Below are 15,641 nucleotides of genomic sequence, written 5' to 3'. Positions count from 1 at the left end.
CATAATACTGATAATAGGCGTGTTCAACGAAATTGGCAAGTTTTCAGTGAAAATTATTGTCAGATTGGATTGTTTGGCATAGCTAGCTAGCTATGCAGTGAGTCTACCTACAAGATTAAGATGCTTAGCTATTGGAGAAAACGAAGATCAACTACAAAAACATTCAACGTTGTTCTGCTAGATGGTACAACTGTGACTCTACAACTTGAGGTACTGGTATTTATGTAGCCTAGCTATTTTTTTAGCTAGCTAAAATGATGTGTTTGCCAGTATAAAGCTAACAAACATTGGTCTAGATGTATATTCTGCAGTGAAGTTTGCAAAGTGCAGACAGTCTAATAAATTAATAGCTGGCGTGTGTGTGCAATTAATTACTACCACAACCTCATACCTTCAACACACGTCTACTTCCCTCTGGCAGAGTCGGTGTTCTGGTGGGGACCTTGTGCGTAGAGCCTTGGAAACTCAGAGAATCCTCTCCAATCAGGAGATATTTGGGCTCACAGCAGCCTCTGATAATTGCAGGGTAAGTTATCGCGATCTAGTATTAAAGAAATGCACTAAGAATTGAGCTTGTATGATTTCAACAACAATGGCATATCCATTGTCACATTCTCAGGTAGCTACGTAGCATTGTTAAGAGAGTGTGCTGAATTGTGCTGCATATTGAAGACTGCATGAGCGAGCAGAGGAGGTCCGACACGAGTACCTCGATTAGGCTGAAATGTAGTTAATTAGTCACGTGCAACAATGACTTTAACGTTGAATTTTGCACATGACCAAGCCTAATGGAGGTACTCGTGTCGTACCTCCTCTGATGAGTGAGTGTGCATGGTAATGGAGGGAGGGGCTATAGAGAGTCTACTCTTTATGGTATGGAGGATGCCGGCTGCACCAGTTGTTTGTGCTAGCCACATGCAGTCTCTGCTATTGCAAGGCCCACTGATGTACATGTCCCACTGGGATTTCTATAATAACAGCTTGGTGATCAATTACCAAAGCTGTTGATATTCAGTCATACAACATTATTTTCTTGTTTCGCTCGCTACTTTGTGTCTACTGAGGCATGCATGCATGTCAACACCACCCCACACACCACTTATAGTACAGTGTAATATAAGGATTGTCGTATTTCAGTATTATATTGCTATAATTATCGTTAACAGTGTGATAATGTCAACTATTCATTGTCTCCTCTCCTCCCCTCATAGCGTTGGTTGAATCTGACCAAGTCTGTCAAGAAGCAGATATCAGGTAAACTGAGTGCGTGTGAGTGTGAGTGTGTGCGTGTGTGTGTAAGTGTGAGTGTGTGTGTGTGTGTGAATGTGTGCTAAACCATATAAGATTATCGGTGTTACTCGCTGTATGTTTGCTATCAATTGCATGACTTGCTGTTACTAGGTGTAGCCATCAACAAACATCGCATTGTTGGCCTCATTTTTAAGAGCAGAATCTCCTTATACATGTCTTGAATTCAACACCATAATTATCATGTTTCTAGAGATACCGTTTTATTGTGATGCTGCTGGTGTATAATTATTGACCTTTGCCCCCTTAAAGGCCACTCCCCGTACACTGTCCAGCTGTGTGTGTGGGCGTACCCACGAGACCACCACTCCCTCCTGCAGAGCCTCACAAGGTGAGAGAAGGCTTGTAGGAGAGACCCTAGTGTGTGGGTGTGGTGTGTAGTCAGTTTGTTAGTTGTGTATCAAATATGTTAGCTGTGTAAACTTGTGCAATGTCTAGTCGTCTCATTTGTAGGAATAACAACTTAATGTCTAAGTAATAAAATACCTTAAGTTACAGGCCCAGTGTGTGCACTATTATACATGTAATATACACCATGCAGTATCTATAATGTATACACAACTGTACACATACTATAGTGTTGACTGAAATATGTTCTTGTCTCTCCCAGACACCAGTTGTACTTGCAAGTGAAGCAGGATCTGCTACATGGACGGTATGTTCTGAGGAGGGGAGGGCTTGCAGGAGTCATGCCCTTTATAATAATCACCCTTGGGGAACATCTTCTGGCCCTTATATATACAGAGGTGGCCTTTGTTGAGTGGTTGTTTTGTACACAAACTGTTCATTTGGGACCTGGCCTTTAATACAGTATCTCACAGTTGGCCTTTCTTTAGGTGTGGCCATTAAGTGGGGCTCCACTGTAAGAGGGCTGTGTAAGAGGGGCTCCACTGTACATGGTGTGTGTGCTTTCGATTAATAAGTACCTTACTTGCTCATGTGTGACATACTTGACTGTGCATTGTTAACTTGCGGGCACTAGGAAGTGTCCAATATTGTGAGTGATCTATCCACTGCTTGTATTAACAGAGGCCATCTAAATTCTCTTGATTGGTTTCAATTACACCAATCTTCCCGTTAATGTAAAACAAACAGATGATTAAATGTGCTAATAGGTTGTTTATAGCTCATCTCTCTGTGTGTGTATAGTCCTATTATGCGTATGATGTAAGATTGTGGTTACTGGTCACATACTTTAGCAGTGGCTTATAATGTAATGACTATAGATAGATCCGGGCATGTTGATTATTGGCTGTCTGTAGACACAAAGCAGTTTATTGATAACACATCAGAAATGCCCAGAAACAGTGAATGTGTTCAAACATGACGGTGTGTTCCCATGGCTTCAGTCTATTACACCCACCCCCTGTGTTGTGTGTGCTGTGCAGATTGAGGGCTGGCAATGAGACAACATGTGCTACACTGACTGGACTCATTGTGCAACGTGAGACACACACACGCACACATCTGTTCAGTTCCTTGTAATATCCAATATTATTGGCTTTCGTACTGACAGTAAATATAATCGTTTATTTTCATTATACATTCAGTGACGGAATGTGGGTACCAAATAATTTACTTCTATAATTATTATTATTTGTATCATTAATTTTGTACATGTATGTATAAATACAAATTACTATCTGAGTCTCTCTTTCTGTATAACAAAGCTGATGATAATAATAATTATGATCATAATCACCTCTATCCCTCCGTGTGTGCAGGAGAGGTTGGGGACTTTGAGCAGCAGATGTGTGGGGAGGGCTACATACAGGAGCTGGCTATTCTACCAACTATTGTGAGTAGTGGTGACTAATGCACTAGATATTAATATAACTAACCTTGTGGAGTTTGGACGAACTAAGTTTCTGCATTCTGTAGCTCTTTCGGCCTCCTAAAATTGCTTACTGGAGAATTTAGTCTCAAATGACCGAAGGCTACATAACAATAATTGGTGTATTCCGTATCTGCATAACCATTCGTTTTGCTGGCAACTCTTCGAGTAGCACTTACTAATAATGCATAAATGATAATAAAGTCACATTAACACATATTAATAGGTATGTTTCAAACATTATAGATAAGCTTCTGAACTGTGTGTAGTCCTAGCAAGGGAGTACATGTATGTGTGTGTGTGTGTGTATTATGTGTGCATGTGTGCATGTGTGTGTGTGGGAGGGTTGGCTGGTGTGAACTGTAACTGATATCTGGTGTTATGAGGTGCGTTGTGTCAACACATGTCATTGTGTGTGGGAGAGTGTGTTACCTAATACCTTGTGTACATCATAGGGAGGCTCACTGGAGGAAACTATCAGTAGAAACCATCGCACTAACAGGTTAGATACGTACACTAAGCAATGTTTGTAGTTGTCCATGCAGTTGGAGTCATTCTTTGGTTCATTGTAATCTGTATAATTATAGATACATGTACCTTTAAGCTACATGTAGCAAGATTCAAAATAGGAACTACATTGTTTTACTGCATAATAATATGTTACTGTATACACCTTTCCACAAGGCTACGTGTATAATGTACCCACACACACACACACACACCCACACACACACCCACACACACACACACACACACACTGGTGTAGGGGTTTGACTGGTCGTGAGTGTGAGGACAGAGCACTGATTCTGGCTCAGGGAGAATTTAGTTACGCCACCCACTCATACACTGTACAGGTGAGGCACACATACACACACTCACACTCACACCCACTCATACTGTGCTCTCACAACAGAACAAAATTGTCCATTCAATGTAGCCCGGTCTTCATTGATCAATACGTATAATTATGTACATATAATTATAGTTATGTGTAGTATATATAATTAAGTCACTTAATTATGCCACTTAATTATGCATGTGGTGTGTGTAAATTTCGCATAGTCGCAAAGAGTTAGAATACACGTGTACAGAGCAGTGATTGTCCTGTGTGTGTACGTGCTGGTACATGACGTGTCTCTATGGCAACGGGCACTATATTATTGTGAGCTCATTCTTATAATTAGTGACGGACGTCTAATGTTACGTCGAGAGCTATTGAAAGTTGATATTGTAACTTTAACTGTTACAGTGTGTGTATCAGTGTTACTAGATATCTACTAACTTGTGGGAATCGAAACATTACCACACACACACACACACACACACACACACACACACACACACACACACACAGGACTCACTCATCAAGCGCTCCACACTGCAGCTCTCTATTTGTGTAGTGGGTGTCAGAGTGGCTGAGTCAGTCAATAACGTCATCACTTACGAATGGTAAGCTGAATTTTATAACACTCCGATAACAATTGCTATTTTGTTATGCTATTTAATTGACTACTTATTTTTAAAATATGTGATTATTGGGAACAAATGGACTGGAAAGTTGTCAGTTGATCAGTAGTGTCACTGAGTGTTTCGAGCTCTAGCCATAACTTGGCGCCATTGAAGTTTAGACGTCCATGTACATGCACATGTACCAATATTTATAATTGTCATTGAGTGTCACATCTTTTGTTCGTTGTAGGGAGGTCATAGAGAGAGTTAGTCACAAGGGAAAACAGCTGTTCCTCGACCTGGTCTCTAATTCAAAGGTGAGAGGTTGTTCTGGATTTCTCTGTGTACATGTACTGTATAGTAGTTACCGTTGGGCAGAGCACACACACACACACACTCACACACACACACACACAGACGCCCCCTCCACACGGGCCCACTCTCTTCACATGCCCCTCTATCGGACTGGCCGCTAATCTGTCATACTGGGTCTCTTTTCTACGAGAATACTATTGCCACGACAACCCTCCACCCACACGCTCGCGATTGAGGCGATTCTTCAGCTCAAGAAGGTAAGATAAATATCCGTCAATAAAATTTTTTAATGTGAGAATTGAATGGATTTCACTATTTGCAATAATTTAAGCAGTCATAACGTAGATTGCAATTGCCAGACATCAGTTAATAATAATGTTCATATCTGGCAATTGTTTTGCTATTCATTTTGGCAACTGCACGTTAATTCTGCTTTAGTTAGTATATGTACTCAAGGCTGCAAGCATGATGGTGGTTGACGAAGGACTATGAATATTGTTATATTATGTATGCATTCCTGCCACATTTTGTGTGCTCGGTGGCTTGTAGCTGTGACAACATGGCTGGCATGTTTCAAATGCCATCATTTGCGGTCATCAACAACTTAATCAGCCGACATCACATAATTTAATAATGTAACGAAGGAGTTTATTTAATGGTACATTTCAAAATGCAAACAATGTGCAGTTCCCCTGCCTGCATGGTTCCTCAAGAAGTTACATCTTTCAATTAGAATTGTTTGCTAGCATTAATAAATACCATACTTTTGATGCCGTGTGTACCAAGAAGCAGGTGCTTCACTTCCAGTGACAGTTCCTCCATTAGTGAACACCAGTGCCTCCACTAGGGCATCTGTTGACTGTCAGTATGTGTCTTTCTTAGTACACTGAAACTAATTATCTATTGTGGTCACCCTATATATATAATACAGTCATAATAGACGGAGGAGGGTTGCAGTTGAACAGCGGTAACTTAAGTATCATTGATCCAACTTAATGAAAGCTTATTTTGTTTAGGGGCCATAATTTGTCATGACCATGGGTTATCACATGTAGTAGCTAGTCTGTGTAAGTTGTGACCAGTTTTACTTCAAGATAACTACAATTCAACCCTCCACACACACACACACACCGCCCACACCACACACACACACCGTCCTCACCCTCACACACACACACAGGTCAATGCGACGGAGACCAGTGGTTGAACCAGGCAGGAGAATGAGGTGAGCTATGATGACATACAATCAGTGTTAGCTCAATGGCCATACCTGTACATTTATTTTTAACCCTGGCGATGCATTACATACAGTCACGTAGTAATTGTTCAGTGATTCTACATATTGATTGTCTTCCTTTATCAGTACATCTTGCATGTAGCTATAATGCCCTCCCGCCCCCTCACACAGTGCCGTGATTGAGGAGAGACGATCGTCGTTTGGTAATGACACTCATCACACCATCACTGGGTGAGTAGGCGCCTGCCTCTCCATTTGTACATGTACCATATAGCGGGGAATTTTCATGGGGTAAAAATTCTTTGGAGAACACTAGCACATTAACCCACCCACCCATGCAGGTCGTCTCCGTCCATTAAAAGGTCAGAGTCCAAAGGTCTTGTTGTGTACGGAGCATCAGGGCTTGCATCACAAGATGAACCGATGACATCAAATGAACTCACTACCATGGCAACTGTTCATACAGAGATCGCCATTCACATACCAAAAGAGGAAAATCACATATCAGAGTTATATAGTGACAATCGGCACACCAAGCCACATGATCGTGAGCCGATAACACATGACGAAAGTCCAGAAATCAAAAGTGTCAGTGCAGCCATCAGTCACAGCCATCGTAGGTCACATGACTCATCGAGGAGATCACAGGATTTTGGCGATACATCACATAGTAGTACGCCTTCAAGAGCACATCATAGAAATATACAGCCTTCTCCATTATCACATGACAACTCGGCAATATCATCTGATGGGTTAGCACGAACATCAGAGAGACGCTCAAGTCATAGCTCAACCAAATCCCGCAGCACATCTCATATATCACATGATAGCTCTTATAAATCACATGACAGCCCAACAAGATCACATACAAAATCACAAACTATATCACATAACCGTCCTCCAAGATCACATGACAGTCCACACAGATCACATGACCGTCCACGCAGATCACATGACAGCCCCCATAGATCACATGACAGCCCTCATCGCTCGTCCAGGAGGTCAAGCAACAACTACAAACACTACGAGCTTGGTCCACAGTCACGTGAGTCCTCTCCTGTAACACAGAACGGTCGTGTTCGTCGCTCGTCAATGGAGCACACTCCGGAGAGAGCCAGCTCCCTCACAAGACACCTAGTGCCCGAATATTCAGTGGTTGAAAATGAAGAATGGAACGGCTCTGATGTTGGACCCAGAGTGATCGACCCGGCAGCTAAACCAAAGAATAGGATTCGGTTATCACTACCAGAGGGAGCGTTTTACGACAGCCAACCTGGGAGACTGCGAGGAGCAAGGTGTGTATGAGTATGTGTAAGTGTGTGTGTACTGCTTGATCAGTTTAGCTGCCCTTTTTAAGTGAAGATTTTTTCGAAATGTACAGCTAAGGTACATGTATGACCCAAGTTAGCTCTATTCCAGTACTGGTTAGCGAGTGTTTCACCCACTTAATAATTGCAAAGAAACCCTGCACCCACTTAATTACATAGTCCACAGTTTTGTTCAGGAAAAGTCTGATGTTCTAAGTTACGTCCTCTCAAAGTTAGCTACGAAAATAGTGTGTGCATCTGCCATGCAGGGTGTCATACAGGGGTGGGGAAAGGGGGGATATCCCCCCCTAGCTCCAACCCCCCCCCCTTTCAATTATGACTGAGTGTCCATAACTGGGTATTGAAATAACAGTTGACCATTTTTTAGCAACATTTTCTAGTTACTTATCTCATTTACCCCCTCTACTTCAAAATCCTGTATGACACCCTGCCATGTGTACTGCAAACTGCTAACAAGCGAAGATTGTTTGATGAAACTTTTTAGTGGGCCTCATACTATTACATGTATGTTGCCCCAACAAAAAAATACACTAATCTTTGTACTCTGATCTTTGCTCAGGCACTGCAATCACATTTGTCAATATTTTTTATCTCTCCAGATTGAGCATGTCAAGTCGAAGAGCTCGCAACACTTCCATCACATCCACGACCAGTGCTAGTCTGAGTCAGCCCATGGAGGGAACTGGGAGCCAGTGGGTGAGTGACGGTGTAGCCGGCATAGGGTGTGCTGAAAGCTGTCTATAAGCAATGTCGGTATAGTGTTCACGTACACACACACACACACACACACACACACACACACACACACACACACACACACACACACACACACACACACACACACACTAGGGTCTCTCCTACAAGCTGGGGAGTATTGCCAGTCTAGAGACACAAGCCAGTCTTGCAGAGTTGAGTCAAGCAGAGTCCTTCGTGGACCCACACATGAGGAGCTTTGTATTCCAAGCCTCTCAACCAGACACTGCTACTGAGCTGTAGACGCTGTCAGTCAGGCACTGTTTTTAACTCTTTCTACAATCATCAATTTTTTATGGCTACATCTAGCTGTTATCATTGCTGTTTAATTTATAAAATCATAACGGTATTAATTATCCCAATGTGTTTCTAGCTTGACGTTAAGCTAGTACTGCATGTATGTGCATATGCATAAATAGGATGCGTGCATATGCATAAATAGGATGCATGCATATGCATAAATAGGATGCATGGCATGGCTGCATAAATTTAATGTCATCCCAATAATTCTACAGTGCATCCATGCAGTCTAAAGACCAAAATAATGTGTGAGTAGTTGTACTTAAATGTAAATATCTTATGATTGGAACATTTCTAAGATCATTATTTTGCTGATACCATTGTGTATAGGTGAATGAATAAGCTACAACATATCCAAATAATTATGTTTCAATGACAACATAATTATGTGGCCGGTTTTGTGGTGATTAATAAAACAGTAAACAATTGTTATAAATTATAGTGGGTAATTGGTTAGGGAGAAAATTAAAAGGCCAACGGTTTAATTCCTATCTATAGATAGTTTGGCTGTCTTATGAAAGGTTTGATGTTACTTAAATATATATAATTATACACATTCAGGGTTTTATCTAGTTCTATAGATACCGTCCACAATTTCAAAACAGCATACCAATTAATTAAGTTACATAAGAGTTGCCTGTCAATGCACATTGCCAGGAGTACATCGCTAATAGCTAGGCACCAACAACAAACATGCAATATAGGGGGTGTGATGACCGGAAGTGGGCATGGCCTCAAATTTTTTGCACTACTGCGCACGATTTCTATTCAAACTTTCCCCCAAACTTAAAATCCTGGATGAAACCCTGCACATCCTCGGCAGTGCTCAAAATTGCTAGTTTTTAGTGCCGTTTCGGTTAGGGAGAGATTTGAAGAAGATCTCACGGCTAAGGTCCAAAAATTACACAGGGTATAAGCTTGAATAAATACTTAATAACTTTTGATAAGAAAATTTGTCCAGAAATACTTTAGTTCCGTTGATGTTACGTACATTTTTTTACGATCACCTCTATTATCACCTATTATTTCCCACTACAACAACTTTTGGGGAAATATTTTTGAATCATGTTGTAGCTTATTCTTTTACCTACATGTAATTGTATCAGCATAATTTCTCAGAAATGTTCCAATCTTGCAATTGAGATACGTTTAAGTACAACTACTCACCTATTTTTGTATTTGACTCGCTTGCTTACCGTACCATCATGCTCTTCCAGCTAGACCAGCCCCACCCCTATTTTGGAAAGGGGGAATCCCCGTATAGGTGATGTCTTATTATAAGTGTGCATTATTTAGACTCTCTTTTCTCTCCACATGCTCCACGTGTTAGAGGTGATCCAAGATGTCGGTGAGTGTTCTTATATCTGGTCTAATCGTAGCGAGACAGTGTCTGATAATCGCTTAGACATGTACAACAATAGCAGAGAGCCTTATTTTAAATAAGCAGTGCTTATTATGTAGCTTTTAATATTTCTATTGTAACATCATGCACCATTGCATTAAAATCACTTCTATAGTAATAGTATGTTTGTATAAATAGCCCTAGTATAATTATAATCATTTCTCCCGTTCTCCCATCAACAATCAGACAGCAGAACAAGCTGCTGTTCTAAAGAAAAAGAGGACTTTTCGCAAGTTCACATTTCGTGGCGTTGACCTTGACCAGCTCTTGGATATGACATACGAGCAACTTATGGGATTGGTTCATGCCCGAGCACGAAGAAGGTTCTCAAGAGGTAAGCTACTAAACTAATTAAAAAGAGACGTTCATCTCAGCAAATAATGTGATACATAGCTGTTCTTAAGAGCTACTGTACAGCGCCACGTTAGCATAAGCGTAATTTTAGCAAGCAAATTATTTTATTATTTTCTGGCGCTTCGAGACACTGCATCTTTACACTTTTCAACAGTTATCTACATAGCTACAATCAATGAATGTTGTTCACAAGTCACTCGGCTATCAACCAGAAGAGGTCTGACAGGCGCGGTGCAGCTCAAGCAATTAGCCTCTGATTACTCTCGACAAAACTAGTTTCGTAAAACTTACTATTTTGAGTACGAACATTAGGCCTTCTGCTAGAATCTGTTTGGTTTTGTGACTAGCAACATGATCGTAGGAGCAGATGAGGGGAGATTATATGGCATAATTTGTACATAGCTAGACGTGTCCACGTATAGTAAGACCTCATATATTTCCATGTGTTGAACCATAGATAAAAGGATTGGAAACACTTAGCGCCTCGAAAACTATCGTCGTTGCGCTCCGGGGTTAATCAAGGCCACCTACTGTTATTTTCTGAATGCTATCTAGTATAAAGGGACATCAAGCAGAAGTTGTGGGGGGGGGGAGGGCTTGGAAAGGTCTGAATTTTCTAGAACAGCCATAGAAGAAAGATAAGTTTTTCCCAGGGGTAGGGAGCACACTGTGTCTTAACTCAGTATATGCATTTTATATGCAACTTATGGGAGCATGTGATCGGTTTCTGAGTGTCAAGTTAAAACTTTCAGGAGTGATCATTAGCTTCTTTATCTTCAGCAATGACTTCTTGTTGAACATAAGGCAAAAGTTGGTAGCAGAAGACTTGCCTGGTCCATATTACCACAGCCTCATTAGGGGACCCACAGGAACACATCATGCCTTTCCTATAACATCTGTGCCTTACAGTGTAGGGTGTCGTTAAGTAGAGACTTGGCTTGATACAATAAAGGGCGTAACTCAGGTGCATTAAGGACTGGGACCAACAAAAAAAAAGACATTTATAAGAGGCACTTCAACCTGCTGCTGTTTACTATGTATATTAATCTGTGTAAAACTTTTATGATGAAATGAAACATTGGCTTCCATTTTCTAGGAAAATATTAAAATGAAGCCCCGCCCACTAATTGATCAGTGGGGGTGGTCCGTTTTGTCGAAGCACTATTTCACTTTTCTATTGAAAAATCGGCGTTTAAGTATTATTTAGAACACACCTAACCAAGATTAAGTGTTTTAATCTGCGTGCCGAGGATGGCCTCGAGTTTAACGTGGTGCTCGAGGCGCAGCCGAGTGCATTACGTAACCGAGAGGCCATTCGAGTGCACCAGCATTAAAACACGTCACTTGGCTAGGTGTGTTCTAAAGGATTTAGTGCTGTCACGTGAGCTCTAGCCTCGTGGCAGCTAGATCTAGCTACATTTTAAATCAGTTGCTGGTGGCTAGCTAGCTAGCTAGACGTAATATAGCAAGTTTTAGTAGGTTTGTGGATCCAGTAACTGATGCAAAGGAGAAGGAGATACTATCTGGACTGACTGGGCATGTTCTCGACTTATTTCTCCTGCTGACCAACAGTCCCGATCCCACTATACTACTGGATATGCCTCCAGCTGATCTGGCTTACTGGATGGGAAACTTTGTGCGCAAACTATATGGCAATGAGTATCTGGTTTGCTCTTTTGGAAAGCTATGATATTCGAAGCACCTTTGATGAAACGATTATGTGGATCTGGCTTAGGTACAGGTATGTACATCTTCGAAGCAAGCTGAGCCTATTTCTTCAGACGAAAAAACGATGCTATGATCAAGTCAGCAATTTGGTACACATGAAACAAGTCGAAACAATAACATTCAACTTTTCAGCTTTGCTTGTGTACGTATTCAATCTGCTTGTATTATTATTATAATTATGATGACATTCAGATTCAATCTGCTTGTATTATGGTTGTTTGATAAAAAGTGTGCATTAACAAACCAACTTAGAGCACACTTAAGTGTGGATTAAGTTATTTAATCCATGGTCACCTGACTGCTTTCAGATAAGCTGATTGGCTGGAGATCATGTGATCAGCACTAAGCCGATTTAAACACTAAGTCTACTAGCTATTACTGCTGCTCATTATACTTAGTTCTATCTAAGCTAACAACTCACCCTAGCGCTTAGCCCTCCTGGTCTTTGCAACGGCAAAATAACAGAAAGTTATTTGATGTAGAAGCCTCATCTTGGATAGTAGGCTTCCCAGGGATACGGTCAATAATTTGTTAATAAAGTACTAGGATAAATCAGCTAAGGAAGGCTTATGGAAGTCATCTATTGCCTCACAAGCTTTACTAGAGGGTGTTTTAAACGCCGACTAAGTCACTTCTCTAAACTAGCTAAATTACTGCAAAATGAAAAGGGAGTGGTACGTTGAAGTAATGAACGTGTGGGTGGGGCTTATAATTTGCAAATTCAGCAATAATTGAAGGTCCCAGTCCTTCTCAGGTATATTAAGGACTGGGACCTTCAATTATTGCTGAATCAGCTAAAACGCAGCCACGCCCACGATTTTTAATATGTTTTGTGTGTAAAAATTTTGTGCAGCTACTTATCTTTTTTAGTTCTAAAAACGGTGTTCTAAACCTTCCTTTTAACTCTTAATTCTTAGTGTAGTAGGTAGTTCAATCGCTTAAGCAGACATATCCGCTGGGAGAGAGCCACTTCTTTGGCCAAAGGTGAGATTTTGCACAAAACTTAGTCTTACAGCTGACAATAAGTGACATTTTTATTTTTATAGGCTAATAACTTACTCTAAATAGAACATGATGCTCTCTCCCAGTGGATATGTCTGCTTAAGCCTTTGAACTACCTACTACACTAAGAATTAAGAGCTAAAAGGAAGGTTTAGAACACCGTTTTTAGAACTAAAATAGATAAATAGCTGCACAAAATTTTTACACACAAAACATATTAAAAATCGTGGGCGTGGCTGCGTTTTAGCTGATTCAGCAATAATTCAGAATACAAAATAGTTATTTTATTGACAGTATCCACAAATACATGGATGGGGGTAATGTACGCGCATACGCATACAATTTAGGTATACCAGGCCGCATTTCTCTTCACGGCCTGGAATCGAGGCTAGGCCGATACTAGCCTCCTTCACCGGCCTCCATAGAAAAGAAGGCCTGCTTGCGCAGGGCAAAATTATTGGGTATTTTTTCCCGTAAAATTTCCTATAATACTGAATTCATAAAAGTCATACACAGAGCTATATAGCTAGCTAGCTAGAGACAGAGCTGTGTAGGTTTGTTGTACAGCTATTTTCTTCTGCAGTAGCAGTAGTTTAGTAGACTTTCGCAAAGTTAGTGTTAAATGGGCATGGCCTGTCCATATAGGCTCTTGTCAGCTCTCACTCCATTCAGACGATCGTCATCCACACTGTTGCAGGCTATGAGTCTTTTGTTAAGGTTACGGTCAACTGTTTGCTCATTAATTATTCATGAGCTAGATCTAGTGATCTTTCCCAGCTAGAATGAGCTGGAAGTCCAGCTGAAACGCAGTAGTCATTTCATGGCTCGGATAGACATTTTTACTATAAAGCTTAGGTACAGTCTACTGTAGCTTCACTATATGCAGGGCGGGTCGAAGAGATATCTCTAAAAAAGGCTACTGAAAGCTCACAAAAGGCTGTTTTCCTTGGCTCTGGCCGCCATTTTAAGTGGAGTTAGTCTACATAAATTATTATTATTTTGTGAGAGTTTCTTGGCCTGGAATCGACCCGCCCTCCAGAATGGTAAGAAGCATCATATAAGAGCAAGAACACAGAGCTAGAAGTGTTTTTGGAAGTTTAAAATGACTACTAGTTTGTGTTGTTTCTAGTAACTTGATGATCGCTCAGAGCTTTCACTGGAAAATGTTTTGAAGACTGACACTTGTCATACAGGATGATACACCAATATATTTATCATGTATGGTTTCACAAAAATCATTATAAGATAATCATGAATATTCATGAGCAAACTGTTTACCTTAACATAACAGGCTAAGGGTAGCTAGCAGAGAATGCTATCCGATGGGCAAGAAACCTTCAATCGAACTTTCTATCTACTTCCTTCAATCCACTTCCGTTCGTTGTGATGTCATTATTTTACTGAGCATATACGATGTTATCCAAAGCCCCCAGATACCGGGGGGGGGTATTAGCGCATGCGCAAGCAGTCGATACCCAGCCCACTTCCCTAAGTGAAGTGGGAAGTGCGGCCTGGGATCGAGGCTAGGCCGATACAGGCAGTGCTACAACCATGGTTTACTTAACAGCACTCATGACCACATTAAGGCAAATGTGTTTATTACAGCAGTTAACTCTATCTACTCGAGGTGTAAGACTTGATATTTGGAACCTTTTGCATCAAGTAGTGTAACCTCATTCCACACCCACACAGGTCTTAAACGCAAGCCTCTGGCTCTGATCAAGCGTCTACGTAAGGCCAAGAAAGAGGCTCCTGCCATGGAGAAACCAGCCGTCGTGAAGACACACCTCAGAAACATGATAGTGGTGCCTGAGATGATTGGGTCAGTGGTTGGCATTCACAATGGGAAGACATTCAACCAGGTTGAGATTAAGGTATGTATAATGGATGGGTATGTATAATTATAGTGCAAGCTATATACGTGCATAATTTATTATACCTATATATAATTATTTGTATACAGTATAGAATCCCTCTCAGGGCTGCATTGAGGGGGGTAATTCGCCTCCCCCTAGGATCTGGTAGATTCATTTGTACTGCTATAATTCTGATGACTTTGCCCCTCCTACATTTTTTAATTGCCAATTCGCCCCCCCCCCCCCCCCTGATCCACAATCCTGGATGCAGCCCTGCCTCTATAACAGACGCCTTTGGGGGAACATGTTTTGGCCTTTATGCAAAGATGGCCTTTGTTGAGTGGTTGCTTTATTGTACACTAACTGTTCATTTGGAACCTACCCTATATACCGCAGTGGTAATTTTTAGGGGAGAGTACCACTGTGCACAATTAAAGTTCATGCAAAGAATCCTGTCCTCCCCCCCCCCCCCCCCCCCACACACACACACATACACACACACATACACACACACACACACACACACACACACACACACACAGCCTGAGATGATGGGACACTATCTGGGGGAGTTTGCCATCACCTATAAACCAGTCAAACATGGCCGCCCTGGAATCGGAGCCACGCACTCTTCGAGATTTATTCCTCTCAAGTAGAAACTGATTCAAGAATACTAACTTGATTGTGTGCTTATAACACTATTGACCTCCTTTGCAATTAGTGTTTATTGATGTGATGATATGAACCTGCAATATTGTGCTTTACCTATCAGATC

At 41.2% G+C, this 15,641-nt stretch overlaps 2 protein-coding genes across 2 annotated transcripts; both read left to right on the top strand.

The window, feature by feature from the left end:
- The first annotated feature begins 16 nt into the window (after positions 1-16).
- On the top strand, positions 17-8,597 carry LOC135338465 (band 4.1-like protein 4A). Its single transcript, XM_064534607.1, has 17 exons — positions 17-210; positions 422-526; positions 1,212-1,254; positions 1,561-1,639; positions 1,919-1,963; positions 2,697-2,752; positions 3,033-3,106; positions 3,598-3,644; positions 3,909-3,996; positions 4,497-4,591; positions 4,842-4,908; positions 5,009-5,163; positions 6,087-6,131; positions 6,315-6,374; positions 6,485-7,438; positions 8,071-8,167; positions 8,321-8,597. The coding sequence occupies exons 1-17, from the start codon at positions 121-123 to the stop codon at positions 8,465-8,467; spliced, it is 2,247 nt and encodes a 748-aa protein (XP_064390677.1). The 5' UTR covers positions 17-120; the 3' UTR covers positions 8,468-8,597.
- Positions 8,598-9,735: 1,138 nt separating this feature from the next.
- LOC135338529 (small ribosomal subunit protein uS19-like) lies at positions 9,736-15,634 on the top strand. The gene is made up of 4 exons (XM_064534703.1): positions 9,736-9,872; positions 10,113-10,260; positions 14,703-14,884; positions 15,409-15,634. The coding sequence occupies exons 1-4, from the start codon at positions 9,867-9,869 to the stop codon at positions 15,520-15,522; spliced, it is 450 nt and encodes a 149-aa protein (XP_064390773.1). The 5' UTR covers positions 9,736-9,866; the 3' UTR covers positions 15,523-15,634.
- The last annotated feature ends 7 nt before the right edge of the window (positions 15,635-15,641 follow it).

The sequence above is a fragment of the Halichondria panicea genome, chromosome 7 (genome assembly GCF_963675165.1).
Source record: "Halichondria panicea chromosome 7, odHalPani1.1, whole genome shotgun sequence".
NCBI lineage: Eukaryota > Metazoa > Porifera > Demospongiae > Suberitida > Halichondriidae > Halichondria > Halichondria panicea.
Note: the sequence above shows the minus strand (reverse complement) of the source record. Positions and strands in the feature narration are given on the sequence as shown.

Bases quoted from the DNA above. Each gene is read 5' to 3' on its own strand.
- LOC135338529 (XM_064534703.1), top strand. The intron at 10,261-14,702 runs GTAAGCTACTAA...ACACCCACACAG, and splicing joins ACGAAGAAGGTTCTCAAGAG to GTCTTAAACGCAAGCCTCTG. The intron at 14,885-15,408 runs GTATGTATAATG...ACACACACACAG, and splicing joins TCAACCAGGTTGAGATTAAG to CCTGAGATGATGGGACACTA.
- LOC135338465 (XM_064534607.1), top strand. From the start codon at position 121: ATGCTTAGCTATTGGAGAAAACGAAGATCAACTACAAAAACATTCAAC. The intron at 1,964-2,696 runs GTATGTTCTGAG...TGTGCTGTGCAG, and splicing joins CAGGATCTGCTACATGGACG to ATTGAGGGCTGGCAATGAGA. The intron at 3,107-3,597 runs GTGAGTAGTGGT...TGTACATCATAG, and splicing joins TGGCTATTCTACCAACTATT to GGAGGCTCACTGGAGGAAAC.